We start from the raw sequence: 16811 nt of genomic DNA, 5'->3' as shown, positions 1-16811 counted from the left end.
CTATGGTTGTGGCTTACATATGATAGCAATTATTACATTTGTTATCTATTCCTTAGCACTGCATGCAAATATTGAAGTAAATTCTGGCTTTCGCTGGACCAGATTCACTTTCTCAACAAGAAGGAAATGGTATCCACAAGCGAGAACAGGTCGAGATATGCTAGCATTTTCAACTTGTTGCAGCGGCTTGCCGATGTATAGGTTTGTTTATCCTCGTCATGTAGATGCAGCCGCAATACATTCACTGGTATAGTGCAGTGCTTTTCCAGATGTTGTTTTTGGTTCGTTCTGTAAGGGTGTCCAAATCGCCTTCCGGTTTGTATAGGAGTTGACGGTTTAGTTGCCATCGACCCGATCCACACAGAGCCGGTACTGGATAAAATGTATTATAGGCTCTATGAAAAGTTTGCAAGTCTGAATGTTAAGGACGTGTTTAGAATGTTTATGTCACTCAATGTTATTTTCCTTCAGTGTGTTCACAAACGGGTCATTGCAAAGCGGGTGCTACTTTTAGTATTTGTAAACACCTTTCTTTTGTGCCTCTAGTTCACTTCCTTAGAAGTTTGCTTATACCAATATTGTATGTATCAAATGAAACATTCAATTAGGTGCATTTATGAATGGAAGAATATAATTATACAATATTTAATTAAGTTAATTACAAATATTCAAAAATCAAGTAGACACCTGATTGGAACTCTCTGTACCCGATAGAGGCTGACAACTTGTTTATATATCATTATGTTTAGATTACTATGCTATTAAGTAGCAATAGACAGACCACCTGTTGTTTATGTCAAGTAATTTTAGCGGGATACTAAAATAAGCACCTGCCTCTTATGCCAACGCCATAAATGGGTGGTATTGCTGGTTCCAATTTTTATTGATCTCATGTTTATCTGCTGCTTTTGGTTATAAGAAGACAAGCCGAAAGGTGTTCACTGCTGACTATGCCGACTACCACTATGTTTCCATGATGTGCAGTGCTTCGGAGTTGCGCCCTCTCCAAATCATGGAAACGGCGTCTTCGCACTGAAATCACTGCGCACTGGTCAGTGCGAAGCCAGTGCAAATTCGCAGCAAGCAAACAGCAATTGCGCAGTGGCTGCGCATAGCTCTCATGCCATGGAAACAGATTCTTCGAGCACCATAGACTAGTACAAAAGTTATCCTGCTTATCTTTGTTTTTGCTATTCTTCCGATATTTTTTCACTTAAATTTAATTATGGTCTGCTCCTACGAAGATGATGAAGTGATTACTTTCCTGGACTTTGTTATCGATACCAACACTTTTCGAAAAATGTGGCAAGCCCTAAAGTAACATTTCAATAATCTATTACTTATATAAATATTTATTAAAAGTATATTATTTATAAAAATTGTGTTAAGGTTTGTAAAACATTGTGAATGAGTATTGTAAATAAAAGTATAATGATGACAAAAGCATAAAAAGACCTTTTCTGACATTTGGTACTCATGATCGATTCTATGTATCCATCCAGCGACTCGATTTATACAATTTCTCTTTTCTGGCTAATTTGCTGAAAACCACTGCGCAGCATGTAAACGTACAATCCCCTCGACTTCGGAGGGGGCTGCTTCGCAGTACTGCGCACCATGGAAACATAGTGTATAACATTTGAAAGAGTTTGGAGGTTTCAACATGGAGTCGAATGTGATTAGACCGCTGTTGTACTGCTACGCTAGTAGGAGGGAAAGGTTATAACAATGCAACTCATTACAGGGTCTGAATCTATTATGCATTTAGAGTTCAGATATAACTGCCATTTAACATTCCCACATAATATGTTACATTGTACTGCCCGTTCTTATTTATTTTAACAGGCCCTTTGTTATTTCTAGTGAAAAAAAGGTTAATAAAACAATATCGGCTGCTAATGGAAGGGCTTGCGTCTATTCAAAAACTGAGTGTATCTGAGTGTATCTGAGCAAGGCAAGCTGTACACGACAGGATGAAAGTAAGGAGGTCTTGCAGTCTGGCAGATCAGACGCCTCCGCTCACGCTATAACACTGATTTATTATTGGTGATCTGAAGTGTGCCAAGCGTAATCTCAATTAGTGCTATATAAAGATACTACGCATCACACATGCATTTACAGAGTCGAACGTCAGGCCGCATGTTAGTGTCACAGACAGCCCTTACTGTGCAGGTGAGTTTCTTATTCTGGAAGATTTGTTACTCATTATAGACGGTACATCCAATTTAGTTCAGTTGAGGCCAACTCATTTTATTGGACACAGCAATGTTATAGGAATAGACAACTGTTTTATTTTCCTGTAGACATCCTAAAGCGTGGCTTACACTGCGATAAATTTCATAGGAACCTGCTGGCAGACGTCATTCCTGTTGTGGTCACAGTTTTTGGTATGATTGGTTTTTGTAATTACAACTGGTGAATAACGGCATTCTTATTGGCGCTTTTCAGTTGTTGACACATCATTTCGCCTAAATATCATCAGTCACATGCTGACCTCTGTCATCACAAAGGTTATCACAAATTTCATTTCTGATAAGTTGACAACAAATGGTAAAGAAGGTAAATAAGTTTGTTTTGTGTGCTCTTTTAAAGCACAAGTGGCTGCTAATTTTAGCATTGCAAGTCAAACTTTGCATGCTGCCATGGCAACTATAGCATTCAACACTTGTTGCATGTCTTACATCTATCTAGTTGCAGTAAAGCATCAGCATTTTGTAACTTCTCACATCTCAGTCCTAAGTTTTCTACTATCAACCTAGGAAGAGACAGCCTGACATCATGAATGCTAAAAATATCTCTCTGATTCAAAATGTAGGTTCTTGTTAACTTGATAACTCTTTGTTGTTGTTTATAGCTATAGATTTGGCAAAAGTTAGGGTTTAGCTTTGCTTAAAACCTTTGGTGGTGGTAGAAAGATGGCATTCATAGTTCTGAGGCTATTATCGTATACATAATCTATTTACCGCAAAACTAGAAAGAAAATGAGCTTTGCTTAATCCTCTGACAATTACAGTTGAATCGCAAGGTTTTATAGAAGTGATACAACTTTACTTATCTCTCCGCCTGTTTATCTTATTGATGTGTCAGGTCTAAGTACGCTTATATACAGCGGGTCCTTGAAACTATCAAAATAGACCAAGATTCCCTTTACTTACATGCAGTTCAATTCTTGCCCATTAGCTAGTAGGCTATAGCCTATTAACCATACATCATGTGTTGCGATGGTTAAAAGCTGACATTTTGGTTTGTTACTCTGAAGAGCCTGTGAAGCCTAAGAAGAGATGTACGTTGCTGTACAGAACACTATTGTTTGAACAGTTTCTACAGTTCATACAAGATATCCACATAATTTTAAGTTTTTCAGAGCATGTGCTTCCATCATGGACCTAAATAAAAGGTTTCACACTTCTTGTAAAGGTGTAAATGGTATGTTCTGTTTGGAAGACATGCTTATTATGGGTAAGATGATAACAATCCACACATTGTTCAGTATGTCAGGACTTGTGTATTATGCATTGGTCTAATTATATTAGTTATGTTAGTTAGGTATGTTCGAGTATAGTTACACGTATATTAGAGTGTAGTTGTATTAGAGTATTATAGTTGTATTAGAGTACAGTTGTATAAGAGTACAGTTGTATTAGAGTATAGCTGTATTAGAGTAGAGTTGTATTAGAGTAGAGTTGTATTAGAGTATAGTTGTATAAGAGTACAGTTGTATTAGAGTTCGGTTGTATTAGGGTATAGCTGTATTAGAGTATAGTTGTATTAGAGTACAGTTGTATTAGAGTATAGTTGTATTAGAGTATGGTTGTATTAGAGTTCGGTTGTATAAGAGTACAGATGTATTAGAGTATAACTGTATTAGAGTATAACTGTATTAGAGTATAGTTGTATTGGAGTGCAGTTGTATTAGAGTATAGCTGTATTAGATTAGAGTTGTATTGGAGTATAGTTGTATTAGAGTATAGTTGTATTAGAGTTCGGTTGTATAAGAGTACAGATGTATTAGAGTATAACTGTATTAGAGTATAACTGTATTAGAGTATAGTTGTATTAGAGTACAGTTGTATTAGAGTATAGTTGTATTAGAGTATAGTTGTATTAGAGTATAGTTGTATTAGAGTGCAGTTGTATTAGAGTATAGCTGTATTAGAGTACAGTTGTATTAGAGTATAGCTGTATTAGAGTACAGCTGTATTAGAGTATAGTTGTATTAGAGTACAGTTGTATTAGAGTTCGGTTGTATAAGAGTACAGTTGTATTAGAGTATAGCTGTATTAGAGTAGAGTTGTATTAGAGTAGAGTTGTATTAGAGTATAGTTGTATAAGAGTACAGTTGTATTAGAGTTCGGTTGTATTAGGGTATAGCTGTATTAGAGTATAGTTGTATTAGAGTACAGTTGTATTAGAGTGTAGCTGTATTAGAGTAGAGTTGTATAAGAGTACAGTTGTATTAGAGTATAGCTGTATTAGAGTATAGCTGTATTAGAGTATAGCTGTATTAGAGTATAGCTGTAGCCTATTAGAGTATAGTTGTATTAGAGTATAGTTGTATTAGAGTTCGGTTGTATAAGAGTACAGATGTATTAGAGTATAACTGTATTAGAGTATAACTGTATTAGAGTATAGTTGTATTAGAGTACAGTTGTATTAGAGTATAGTTGTATTAGAGTATAGTTGTATTAGAGTATAGTTGTATTAGAGTGCAGTTGTATTAGAGTATAGCTGTATTAGAGTACAGTTGTATTAGAGTATAGCTGTATTAGAGTACAGCTGTATTAGAGTATAGTTGTGTTAGAGTACAGTTGTATTAGAGTTCGGTTGTATAAGAGTACAGTTGTATTAGAGTATAGCTGTATTACAGTATAGTTGTATAAGAGTACAGTTGTATTAGAGTATAGCTGTATTAGAGTACAATTATATTAGAGTATAGTTGTATTAGAGTACAGTTGTATTAGAGTATAGTTGTGTTGGAGTAGAGTTGTGTTGGAGTGTAGTTGTATTATAGTTGTATTAGAGTACAGCTGCGTAAGAGTACAGTTTTGTCAGAGTACAGTTTTGTTATCGTATACTTGTATTAGAGTACAGCTGCGAAGGAGTACAGCTTGTTAGAGTGTGGTTGTTTTACTGCATTGCTATATTAGTGCTAGTGCCAAGTTACATTAGTGTGTAATAATGATTTTGCATAGTTCAACTGGTGTATAGTGAACTTGGACATAATATTACAGTAATAATGTATAGTTGTATCAGTATTAAATTACAACAGATTGTAGTAGTAATATTCTATAGCTGCGTTAGAAGATATTCAGTTCTAGCGTAGTTGTATTAGTGTAGGCTTTACAGGAATAATGATTACCCGCACAGTTTCAGATGATACGAGATCCTCGCAGGGGCTATAATATGTTAATATGTAACTCATCAAGTCTTGCTTTATTTTCTTGTACACTCTATATTTAGATGTGTTATTTGTAGAATCGATTTATACTATACTCTTTTTCATAAACACCTCTCACAATATGCATCAATCTTCTACTCACTACCACTTCTGCAACAATCGATGCTGCCACAAACGTATACAATATTGATAAGTTAGTGGATAGACAGCGCCAGTCGTAGATATTACAGATATTTCACGCTGTCTCAAGGGCTAATAACACTTGAGTTTCTTCTGTAGTTTTCTACTTGTTATACTATCTTTGATGTCTACCTTTGGCATTCATGCATGAGCAGTTTTTTGTTAACATCTTTCAACTAAAGATCTGGCAGTAACGAGTTAGGCATTGTTGACAAGAAAGAGGTTTGGTGTGGAGAGATGAAAGTAAAGAGCCATAATGAACAAACTGGTAAAGCCAGCGGGAGTTTTGTGAACAACAGTACGGTGACCTACACATTGAGTTTTAGTAAATCGATTGTATTTATCATCTTGGGTCTGTGTGACAGTCCATGTCTGGGGAGCTCATGGGAGATCCGTTCAACAGATTTCTGACTCACGCTTGTCGTTTCTCTCTACTGAGGATTTCTCTCTTCTCAAATAGAAATAAGAAACCCGTTGAATGTCCGTTCTAATCTCATTACACATTATTAGCCTTGGTGCAAGGTCACGACCGGTCTAGTATCTTCTTGGATAGGATCATTTGCAAGCTTCCAAAACATTCAACTCTATAAAAGCTAATTACCTTTCATTCTCAGCAGCTAATGCTTGTTTCCTCACGCATGCAGCTCAAACATTATTATGTAGAGTACACTCCAGTTTACTATCGGAGCTGTCGCTGACCTAAGGCTTACTACTACAATACTCATTGCACTCAGAGTTGCTTCTTCTTTCAGGGTAGATTGGCAGTACAAAGCTTTTTCATTCAATGCTGTGAAAACTGAGACAAAAGCAATTTTTTGCATCAATGTTTTATATCAAGGGAGCGAGATTTGATAGCTATACTAAATTTATCACCATAGCTAGGGTAGACAACTCTAGCAAAAGCTCCGCCTTTCCGCTATAATTAAGTAGTGTTTAATTTTTACATCAAATCAGTTCATTTATAGAAAATACGATAAAGCCAAAATGGGAATAGTATTTGATCATTTAAAGCAAAAGGGCAAGACATTAAAATAAAACAACAAAACAATTTTGTTGTTTTATTTTGAATCTTACATTGTGGTTGTTGCTTTCATTTTTGGATATATTAGCTTTTAGTTTGTGTTATAATATTGTTTTGACCCCCATTAAGTTTACACTTACGTCGACCAGGTTTGGGCATTGTATTTGCATGTAAACACTGAAATTCCAATCCTTTTTGTTATATTAATTGGCCTCTCACCACATTCGGACATGGTACACCTCTTTGGCTATGTCCACAGAGCCCATAAATTTGAAGATTTTCCTAAAGGAAAAACCATAAGCTCAAAGTAGACCAACTAGATTCAACCAACAACTTAATAATAATCGTAATTTAATAATAAAAATAACAACTTAATAATAATTTCTGCTGAATGCTCTATGCACTCTGTGTCAGCGACCTTGGAAAATCGAACACTTTCTCAGAGCAGTCTAATTCGCTTTTGTTAAGTTCTAATTGGTTAATTCTGTACCAACTGCTCCGCTGATCATCTGCTACCTGAAGAGGTCATTGTTCAAGCATACACAGAGCGTACTGTAAGGCACCTATTACTCCTTTGATGATTGCAATTGCTAATATTTGACTTTACAATTAAATCCAGCTTGGTGATTCTTTAAACATAGTCTGAGATTATCGTGTTTTTTCAATCTACATTATATTTTTTTCTAAAGTTTTACAAGAAAGAGGTCATTGTTGTCTTGGTTACTGGGTTGTTAGTAACAATTGTTAGATCTCTTTGTTATTATGGAGTTTGTCCATAATTATTTGAGAATTCATAAAGTTTGATAAGCACGACTGATGCATAATTTTTACTAGTTAAACATGTCAAGGCTGAATTGAGAACTGCAAATCAGAAATGCTTAAAACTACAAAAAACTTATACTATGAAAAAGACTCATGTTGAATAATAAAAGTTATTCATATCTATGTACATAATAAGTTATGTCTAAAACTCTTCTATTTTTGTTTTATTGAATAATAATACCACAAATACTACAAAAAAACATTTATACAAACAAAATATTTATACTACGGAGCCACAATATAGCTAATTGCTACAAGAAAAACTTAAAATAAAACATGCATATCAAAAACTGCACAGGTTGAATACAGTTTGGTCACTAGCCCATATCCAGTTGACCTCAATGCAACTGCATTGGTGTTCACATTAATCAAATATTTGTTAAAATAGTTTTAAGAGAGGCGACCTTTAACCTTTGTTAGTGCCAAACTGTACAAATACGAAGAACTGTCATGCAGAGTTAGTTTTTATTAAATTAAGTATGCTGCCTCTAACAGCTGATGATATTAGCATTGTTGAATAGTTTAATCAATGTTATCCTTATCATGTCATTGCTTTCATGTTGAGATGAACAACTTCTTATATTGAGCAGACAACTCTAATTTACCTTGCACACATTCTTTTTTTATACAAGACAAAGCAAGTACTGTAATTTAAGGTTTCGGTATAGTCACAGGATCTTTATATAAAGTGGAGCTATTTAAGGTGACTGCTGTCACCCCTCAGGTGCAGCTGATAGTCTAGAGCATCTGGCTAGCTAACAATGGGTGCAAGATTCACTAAACCGCTAGAAAGAGACCAACCTTAAATCAATGATTTAAATCAATGATTTAAATCAATATATTTGTTTATACCGGAATAATACTTCAGTACCATGTTGTTATATAGTTTTGTAATAAAATGTTGATATAAATATTATGACAGATAATATTCTCATCGTTCATTACATTATACAGCTAGAAAAAATGTTGCACATGCGCGACAGTAGGCATAGAAATAGACAATAGGCGTCTTACAAATGAAATACTCCAAAAAGAATCTTTTTCGCTAAAATATTTAGATAGAGCTAAATAAATTTAAAGTGAAAATAATGACAAGTAAAGTGTTGAGCCTTCGACCCCCACAGCTTAAATCTTTTTCTCTTTCGAAGCAACCATAACGGATTAACCTGCTTCTGTATATAGGGATTTTCTGAAAAGTACCATATTGTGCTGTTGGCCTTCAGCCTGTAACCAGCTATATTTCAAGTAAGGCTTTTGTTAAGTTTTCAGTTCACATTGAATCTCATAGAGATAACCCTGTTTATCTGGTCAAACCGGGTCACCGAACAAAAGGTTATATGAATGAAGACAGTTTGAAACTACATTCCTAACATTTTGTTTAATAAATTGAAGGGTTTGAGATTTCCAAATGGCAAAAGGTGTCTTGTTGGTTCAGTTTCTTTTGATTCTAAAACACTATGTAGCAAAGCATGAGTTAAATAAATGCAATTTGATGCCAGTTATTTATTGAAATAGAGTAATAGCTGCTGACATCAGAGATATGAGTAAAGATGGGTCACAAGCCTCCTCCAAAGGAACTCACGCAGGAGATAAAGATGAGTCACAAGCCTCCTCCAAAGGGGCTCACACAGGAAATAAAGATGAGTCACAAGCCTTCTCTAAAGAGACTCACGCAGGAGATAAAGTAAGCAAGACTAAAGGCGAGGCTAAACTAGAAGAGGTATCAACGGTTAAATCACTTTACACAGACAAGAGAGATACTCTTCAAAAGTTAGTAGATGTACTTAACAATAAAACTTACTTGTAGTGACAGTATTTTTATTTTACTCAGGTCAATATCTATCGGTGTGATTGTATTGTTACGGCACTGCATATGTCGTAAACATATCATTTACCGCATATGCGGTGCCACTCAATTGGATTGAGCGCGTCAATCAAATTATTAATAGTATATATGCTATATATGTTTTATATTATATACTATATATAAACATGTATGTAAAAAATTGTTTTTTCACCTCTGGTAACTTAAGTGGTGGTAATGTCTGCTTGACCTTGCTGAGTTTGAGCACTTGCCTCAAAATCTTAATCGTTCCCATTAATGCATCATTTTGCAACTGACTTGTGCTGATTCTTGGCAGTATTTGGGCTATTGCGCCTAACACTCCAATTATATATTACTGTTGTACTTACATGCCAGCACTTTTTAAATTCTTCCTCCAAGTGGGAGATAATTCTCTACTTTTCTTTTGCTGACTGTAGTAGTCACTGGGTATTGCTATGTCTATTACAGTAGACCTTTCGCTCTCGTTGTCCAACACTACGATATCTGGCTGGTTTGCCAGAATGTGCTTGTCTGTCCAGATAAAGAAGTCCAATAGAAGCTTAGCGCAGTCATTCTCATTGACCTTATCGAAAGTTTCCTACCAGTGTTTTCGTTTATCGCGGCCATACTCATCACATGTGCTTCTGTACCATACACCCGCAACATGTTTAGACCGCATATATGTATATTTGTATTGTGTTTTTTAGAAAACCGAGTAGTGCTGACCTCCAAAGTCGACTAAAATCAAGAAAGCTGTTAGGTGTTGGAGTGACAGATGATGGTTTAGACATACATCGCTCCAAGGTAAAATCACGAACTTCTGTCGCCGGATAGGTTAAAATATTAGAAGGAGTCATGGTACAGACCTCGTGGTGCTAATGTGGAGTTATGGCCTCGTGGTGCTAATGTGGAGTTATGGCCTCGTGGTGCTAATGTGGTTCAGTATGAAAAAAGCTATAACTAAAATAATAATAATAATTATAAGAGTCAATAATTAAAACAAAGAAATAATAATAAATGTAGCAATAGTAATAGTAATGATGGTATAATGAACAATATGAAAAACTAATTATTTTTTCCATGGTAAGAGCCACGTTTGTCTGTCCAAAGCCTCAGTTAGAGAATGGAAAACAGATTACATCTTAAGGGATTTGAACTCGCGTCATTCGGATTAGCAGCTACCATATGCACTAGCTGTTCACATTCCATTGTTTTGGAATAGTTGTGTATATACTTATTCTCTGCACTTTATTGACAGAATTGACCATCTCTCAAAGCAGGCAAAACTGCTGGGTAATAGCAATAATAATAAGCAATAGTAGTAATAACAATAGTAATTATATGGTATTAACAGTAATGACCTAAAAACAGTACAGTTCTAAAGACAGGGATTAAGATAAGCTATTTGATCACAAGGTATGTATGCTGTTGATTTAAATGCCTTGAGAAATTTATTATTGTGATGAAATACTCCGGTGTCGTGTCGCGAGTTGATTAACTATAATTGCAATAACAAAGACGAGTTAGACAACAACTTGAGTATTTGTAATAATAACAACATAAGCCACTAAAAAAATTAATAAAAATAAAAAATTGAAAATATCATAGATCAACAATAATAGTCCCACGACCAAACAAGAGTGAAGCGATTGATTGGGAGATTTATGATAAATGCACATGTGCACACAACTCCCAAAAAATTATCCGTTAACGGCCGTCACCAAACCCTTGCAACGAAATCCAATCAACAAATTTAACTAATTTTCAGTAAAGTCGTTTAAGTATAATAATGTTACAAAGCCCATATAAACCTATTTAAATATGTTACCAAGCTTTTGAAAGGTTACCGCAAATTCCTAAAACTAATCCATCTGATCGGATTATACACAAATATACAGATTAATTTGGACGAAAATCGCAACAAAACGCTTGAAAAGCTTGGTTTAATAAAAGTTAAGACCGAAAATTGAAACGCCGAGCGACAGAGAATAGAACAATAAAGTCTTGCACATTTCACGAAAAAAACGTGCACTTTTCACCAGTCTATAGCATTGTCGAATTGCCGAAGGTTTCAGCAATTAACATAGGAGTGCAGAAATCGTTTCATTTTTGCCGATTTCAATTTTTTCATTTTCAATTTCATTTGCCGACGCATTTAAGTACATGTACTTTCGAATTCTAACTGATGTCCAACGCAGTATAAGTAAAGGAAATGACGATGATATTTTTTAACGGTTCTTATGAGATTATTACAATAATTAATTATAAGTTTGGATGACTACAGAACAATGACTACGTAGTACAGATTTTCTAAAAATCTAACGCAGTGTAAGTAAAGGGAAAGACGATGATATTTTTTCTAACGCTTCTAATGAGATTATTACAATAGTTAATTATAGGTTTGGATGACTACAGAACAATGGCTACGTAGCACAGATTTTCTAAAAATCTATATAAATATCACAACTTCGTGATATTGACTGCTAATATTGCATTTCTCAACCATCAGTACCCTTTCTTTTTTCCAATATCACTTTGGTCGTGGGCTGTATGACAGTGGAATTTCTAGTAGTAATAATAGTAGTTACGATAATAACAGGAGTAAGGATAATATTAGTAATAATAGAAATTAATAGTCGATACATTATAAATATTACCAATATTATTTATAATGATAGTAGTAATGGGATCCCGCGATAATAACAGTAATAGTAATAAAGCCATTGTAGTACTGGGTAGTGTCTACATGTGTAGCTGTATATAGAAGTTTATGCGTATATTTATATTAAAGTGCATAGGCAAGTGTATATTTCAGCTTTCTACGTCTGCGTGTGTAATGGCAGGTCAGTCAGATCCTCGGACATAACGAGCCAATGCTAGCAGCAAGTAAGGAGCCTATCAAATGGATGCTCAGGTGGAATGGTGTTCTCTCAGCTCTCCTTATGTTTGCTGCATTTTGGGTAAACTTTGTGTTCTCCTTCTTTAATACCTGATGTGCCTATAGAGCAGCATTATCTTACTTTTGCATTCCGTACACCGTCTTGTAGAATATATATTTCTCATGCATTTGGAGGACTTAAAATGTTCTGTTCTAGATGTAAATGCAGTATTTATTTGGCTGTTGAGTACAAAACTGAACAAGAAAATCTTGTTGTGAAATTTAGGTTGTAATACTAAATAATAATCCAAAATTGGTCTAACTTTGAACAATGCATAGAAAGTCTAACCATGAAAATGCACAATTTGGTGAGCTTTTACGTTTTGCGTCTATGAGTTGTGTAATTATTTACATCTATGAGCTGTGTAGTTATTTACATCTATGAGATATATATTTACATTTATGAGAAGTGTTGATGTTTAAAATGCATAAAACCATCATTCTTATTGCAATCTTGAAGCTAAAATCTGGTCAATTCATTGTAAACTATTGCTGAATTGAAATAGAAGTTTTTAAACAGAGTTTGACTAATGGGTCACAACTCAAAACACGAAAGTCTGCAACATAAACAACTGAATTCTATTGAGATTTTATACAATTAATAATGTTCTCCGTTTCAAATATTCTGCATTTTAAATATAACAGGTAAGTAATTACATAATACAACTTGTAGTGAAAGCAGCAATGACCATTGCTAAAACCTTTTCATTTATTCTGACAATCGATTTGTGAGATTAATTATGTTTATAGTCGCTAGTTCTGCCCGAGTCATACAAGTCTATGGTTCTTGGACATGCGAGCTTTCCTAATGTCTTCTACAGTACCTGCTTATTCAGTAAGTACTTCCTCTTGGAATCTGTTGCTAGTACTACGCAGTTTTATATTCATAGTCAATCAACTTCAGATTAAAGTTGTTTGACTATGAATTAGAAACTATTGTTAGATTCATGTTAAATTTATTATTTGCTTTATTTGTTGAAAAGGAAAAAACCAGAAAGAGCCCAAACCGCAGTAGTTTTTTGTCAGCAACTTATCAAAGCACCCATTTAAAAATTTATTTTTCAGAAATAGGTGAGTTTTTTGGCTGCAAAAATAGAGGTCACTGTGTATACTACAGCTGCTAGTAATAACTAACTAATCACTTGCTGTTATTTTGTACAATGTTAGTATTAAGTAAACCACTCACTATTAGCTGGTACTACTGTTAGTACTGATTCCTCGATGTGAGTTCTCTGCTAAACAAAACCTTCACAAGTATCTCTCCTCAAAATTAGTTGATCTTTATAAAAAGAAAGATGCTACATGTATTTGCGATCACAATTCCAAATACAATAGTTGTCATTTCTTTTATAAAAGGGAAGATAACTTCTTATTTCTAGCTGCATGCTAAGAATGCTGTAACTTTCAAGTTATTTTTAATATTTGCAGGCATGTCCCTGCCATTAATATCGATGAGCTACAGATTGGTAGAGAACAGTACTCAGGTTCTAACACTCATCTCTGTTGATATTACATTGATAGTTCATTTTGCAGGTGAGCCGTAATCTCATGCAATTCTCTGTTAAGCAGACTAGCATAATATTATTGCTGCAGTGACTTCAATTCGATGGGCTTTTATTTTAGATTGCAATGTAATGTTTTATAATGTATTATATCATACTAGATTACAATGTATTATAATCTAGTATGATGCTTTAATTTATATTATGATATAACGTTTTATGTTGCATTATGGTGCCTTGTGTAAACAATACAGCATAATATAATTTAATGTATGATAAATATATTATTTACTATAGTATAATACAACATAATATATTACAATCTTAATATAATTTAATATATTTTATATATATAACATAGCATAACCTGACATAGTATAGTTCTCGTTGCAATATGCTTGTTTGTAATTTTTCTCAAGTGCTTCCAAGCTCCGAGAATCTTAATTGGGGAAACTGTAATGCTGTATGATAAAAGCATATAACTGATGTTCTTAATCTTGTGCTTCAATACAAACTCACTAGCATACTTATGGACATCTTCCTTCTCTTATTAAAATATATTACTATATGAATAGTCCTACCTTAATGTTAACATGCTGCAGTTATCATTCAAATATGCTTCAACTATCAAGTGTGATAGCGATACGGTTTCTCATAGATTTTCTATTGAATGAGAAGAGACACCTTTTAAAAACCTTTGTAAATAGACAATCAGGCATTTCATATAACAGAGGTTGGTTGGGACTTATGTTTGTACAACTGAATAGTAACATCAACATAACTCCTTACTTTATCAACAAACTGATTACCAACATACTAAAACAGTGTTACTACGATCATTCTTATAAATTTTTATATTGTTACTGTTATTATCACCATCATTATCAGCAGCATTATTATTATTTTTATAGTTTGAAAATTGTAGTTTTCTGAAACAAAAGAAGATAACTCTAACTAGGCTCTCTTTAGCAGCAATCAGAGGTATCATTACTGTAGCGCATTGTATTCAATACCATTAGAATGCTTCATAATTTAGTAGAACGGTGCTGTGATGGAATTATAATTTATTGAAACATAATGCAGCATTACAGCAAGGCTGCATTACTGTAATGCTGCATTACTGTAATGCTGCTTTGCTGTAATGCTGCATTACTGTAATGCTACATTACAGTAATGCTCGTTAGTTCTGAAATCTATTAAAAGGAAACTATTTGCGTTCATCAGTTTTAGTCCTCAAACTGTTCTTAAACTAAAATACTTACAACTGTTTATCTTCCATTTTTTTAAAAATATGTTTCATCATTAAACAATAATACGCTAAATTTCAGCATTATATCGATATGAGTTTTATTATCACCACCCAATGCCATGCAGAGTAAATTATACCATGAGACAAAAATAACATGAAAGAAAGAAATCAAATTACATAAAGCTTATCACAGCAATGTGAGCTTTGTAATACCTCTGAAGGTCGAATCATATTTGGCATCTTCTATATAATGGACCAAGTTATTAGCCATCCTTACTAGTGATATTGGCACATGTTATTACACACTGGAGCACCGATGATTTTCTGAAATAACTCTTGAGCAGAGATTGTCTGAAGAACTATGAAACATTGTTAGCCTTGTTAGCCCTCGTGTGACTGGCTAACAAACCTTGCCAATTAAAGGAAGTTGATTGTCTTTTTACCGAGTGTTTAGCAATAACTAACTGGTATGACTGTATATCATCAATTCATTAAACTCTCACCATAGCTAGCGAGTTGATCGTTTGCTGTATAATTGTTTTGCAATAACATATATGGCTGCTAGCACGCTGCCATTTGTGCTTGGCTCACTCTTTTCATCACAGCTTCTCAGTTTCTTAAAGTATGATAAATAAATACAATCAACTGTGCAAAGAGTGACAATTGGAAGATAAACATTACTAATGCTTTTACAGAATTTACGCATTCAAAAATCAAAATGATGATAAAGAATCAATCAATTAGCCAAAGATTTTTCACCATTTACTAATGTAAGCCATATAGCTTTACAAGAAATATGTTTAAATTGATTTTTACAGTAAAATGAGATATAAAGACTTTCATTAAGGGAATTAAAGTAAAATAAAAAAATCAATAATAAAGAAAAATAAAAATTATTAGTAAATCTGTTTCATGTAAAACTGAGGTATAAAATTCAATTTTATTAAGTTCAAGGTGAAGAATATTAAATGCATTTATACTGCTTTGTATTAAAGATAGAACTCCATGGTTTTCTGCTATCTCAAATTTTTTTGCATTTGACGCCCATTAAAAAGGTGCATTCATAACTTTGATGCAGTCTTCAAAAAATACATATTTTTATTGAGTTGGTCCACTTGAGAAACAGCCAGACTTCCTGCAAGCCATAATATATTATAAACTATTCTGCAGAGCAGTGTCAGTATTATAATTGCCCAGTCATTAGGGGCAACAAATGTAGGGACTGTTTATATTTTGGGTATATTGTAGCTGCTTGGTTAGGAGATTCACTCAAACCAGCGATTATAATCTTTGTTATACTGGTTGTAAACTCCTCCTTCCTACTTCTTCTCTATCTCGAGTCTCCTGGCAAGCTGACAAACTTGTTTCGAAAGATGAGCCATCCAAGGGAAAGTCCTTCATCAACATTAGACAAGAAGAGTAAATGAAATGGTTTATAGAGAGGCTTATAGATAGACTACAAATGTTTTGAAAGGAAGTTTTTTTAATCTGATTTCACAACTCTCTTGCGCTGTCTGCCTCAACCTGTTGATGGAGCATTTAGCCTAATCTTATATGGGAACTATTATTGATAACACTTCTAATTACATAATCAGTAAGTTTTCATACAGTTATAGTGTAGCGATACCTCGGTGACACCTCGGTGACACCTCGGTGACACCTCGGTGACACCTCGGTGACACCTCGGTGACACCTCGGTGACACCTCGGTGACACCTCGGTGACACCTCGGTGACACCTCGGTGACACCTCGGTGACACCTCGGTGACACCTCGGTGACACCTCGGTGACACCTCAGTACACCAGTGTTGAAACACTACACTAGAGCGATGGTTGTATGACACCTTATGTCAGCTGCAAAAATTTCTGTTAATGGA

At 34.3% G+C, this 16811-nt stretch overlaps 1 protein-coding gene across 5 annotated transcripts; it reads left to right on the top strand.

Annotated features, from left to right (window-relative positions):
- Positions 1–2131: 2131 nt before the first annotated feature.
- LOC137403253 (uncharacterized) lies at positions 2132–16362 on the top strand. Of its 5 annotated transcripts, none has more exons than XM_068089422.1 (7): positions 2132–2172; positions 8937–9191; positions 9954–10050; positions 12090–12206; positions 12935–13019; positions 13613–13717; positions 16184–16362. In XM_068089422.1, exons 2-7 carry the CDS (start codon positions 8962–8964, stop codon positions 16360–16362), a joined length of 813 nt encoding a protein of 270 aa, XP_067945523.1. In that variant the 5' UTR covers positions 2132–2172; positions 8937–8961. The 5 variants fall into 5 exon arrangements, with proteins under 5 accessions (XP_067945523.1, XP_067945520.1, XP_067945524.1 ...); XM_068089419.1 differs by lacking the exon at positions 2132–2172 and adding an exon at positions 2528–2559; XM_068089423.1 differs by lacking the exon at positions 2132–2172 and adding an exon at positions 2696–2811.
- The last annotated feature ends 449 nt before the right edge of the window (positions 16363–16811 follow it).

The sequence above is a fragment of the Watersipora subatra genome, chromosome 1 (assembly GCF_963576615.1).
Source record: "Watersipora subatra chromosome 1, tzWatSuba1.1, whole genome shotgun sequence".
Lineage (NCBI taxonomy): Eukaryota > Metazoa > Bryozoa > Gymnolaemata > Cheilostomatida > Watersiporidae > Watersipora > Watersipora subatra.
This window is presented reverse-complemented; position numbering and strand designations above follow the sequence as displayed.

Bases quoted from the DNA above. Each gene is read 5' to 3' on its own strand.
- LOC137403253 (XM_068089422.1), top strand. From the start codon at position 8,962: ATGAGTAAAGATGGGTCACAAGCCTCCTCCAAAGGAACTCACGCAGGA. The intron at 9,192-9,953 runs GTTAGTAGATGT...TGTGTTTTTTAG, and splicing joins AAGAGAGATACTCTTCAAAA to AAAACCGAGTAGTGCTGACC. The intron at 13,020-13,612 runs GTAAGTACTTCC...TAATATTTGCAG, and splicing joins CTACAGTACCTGCTTATTCA to GCATGTCCCTGCCATTAATA.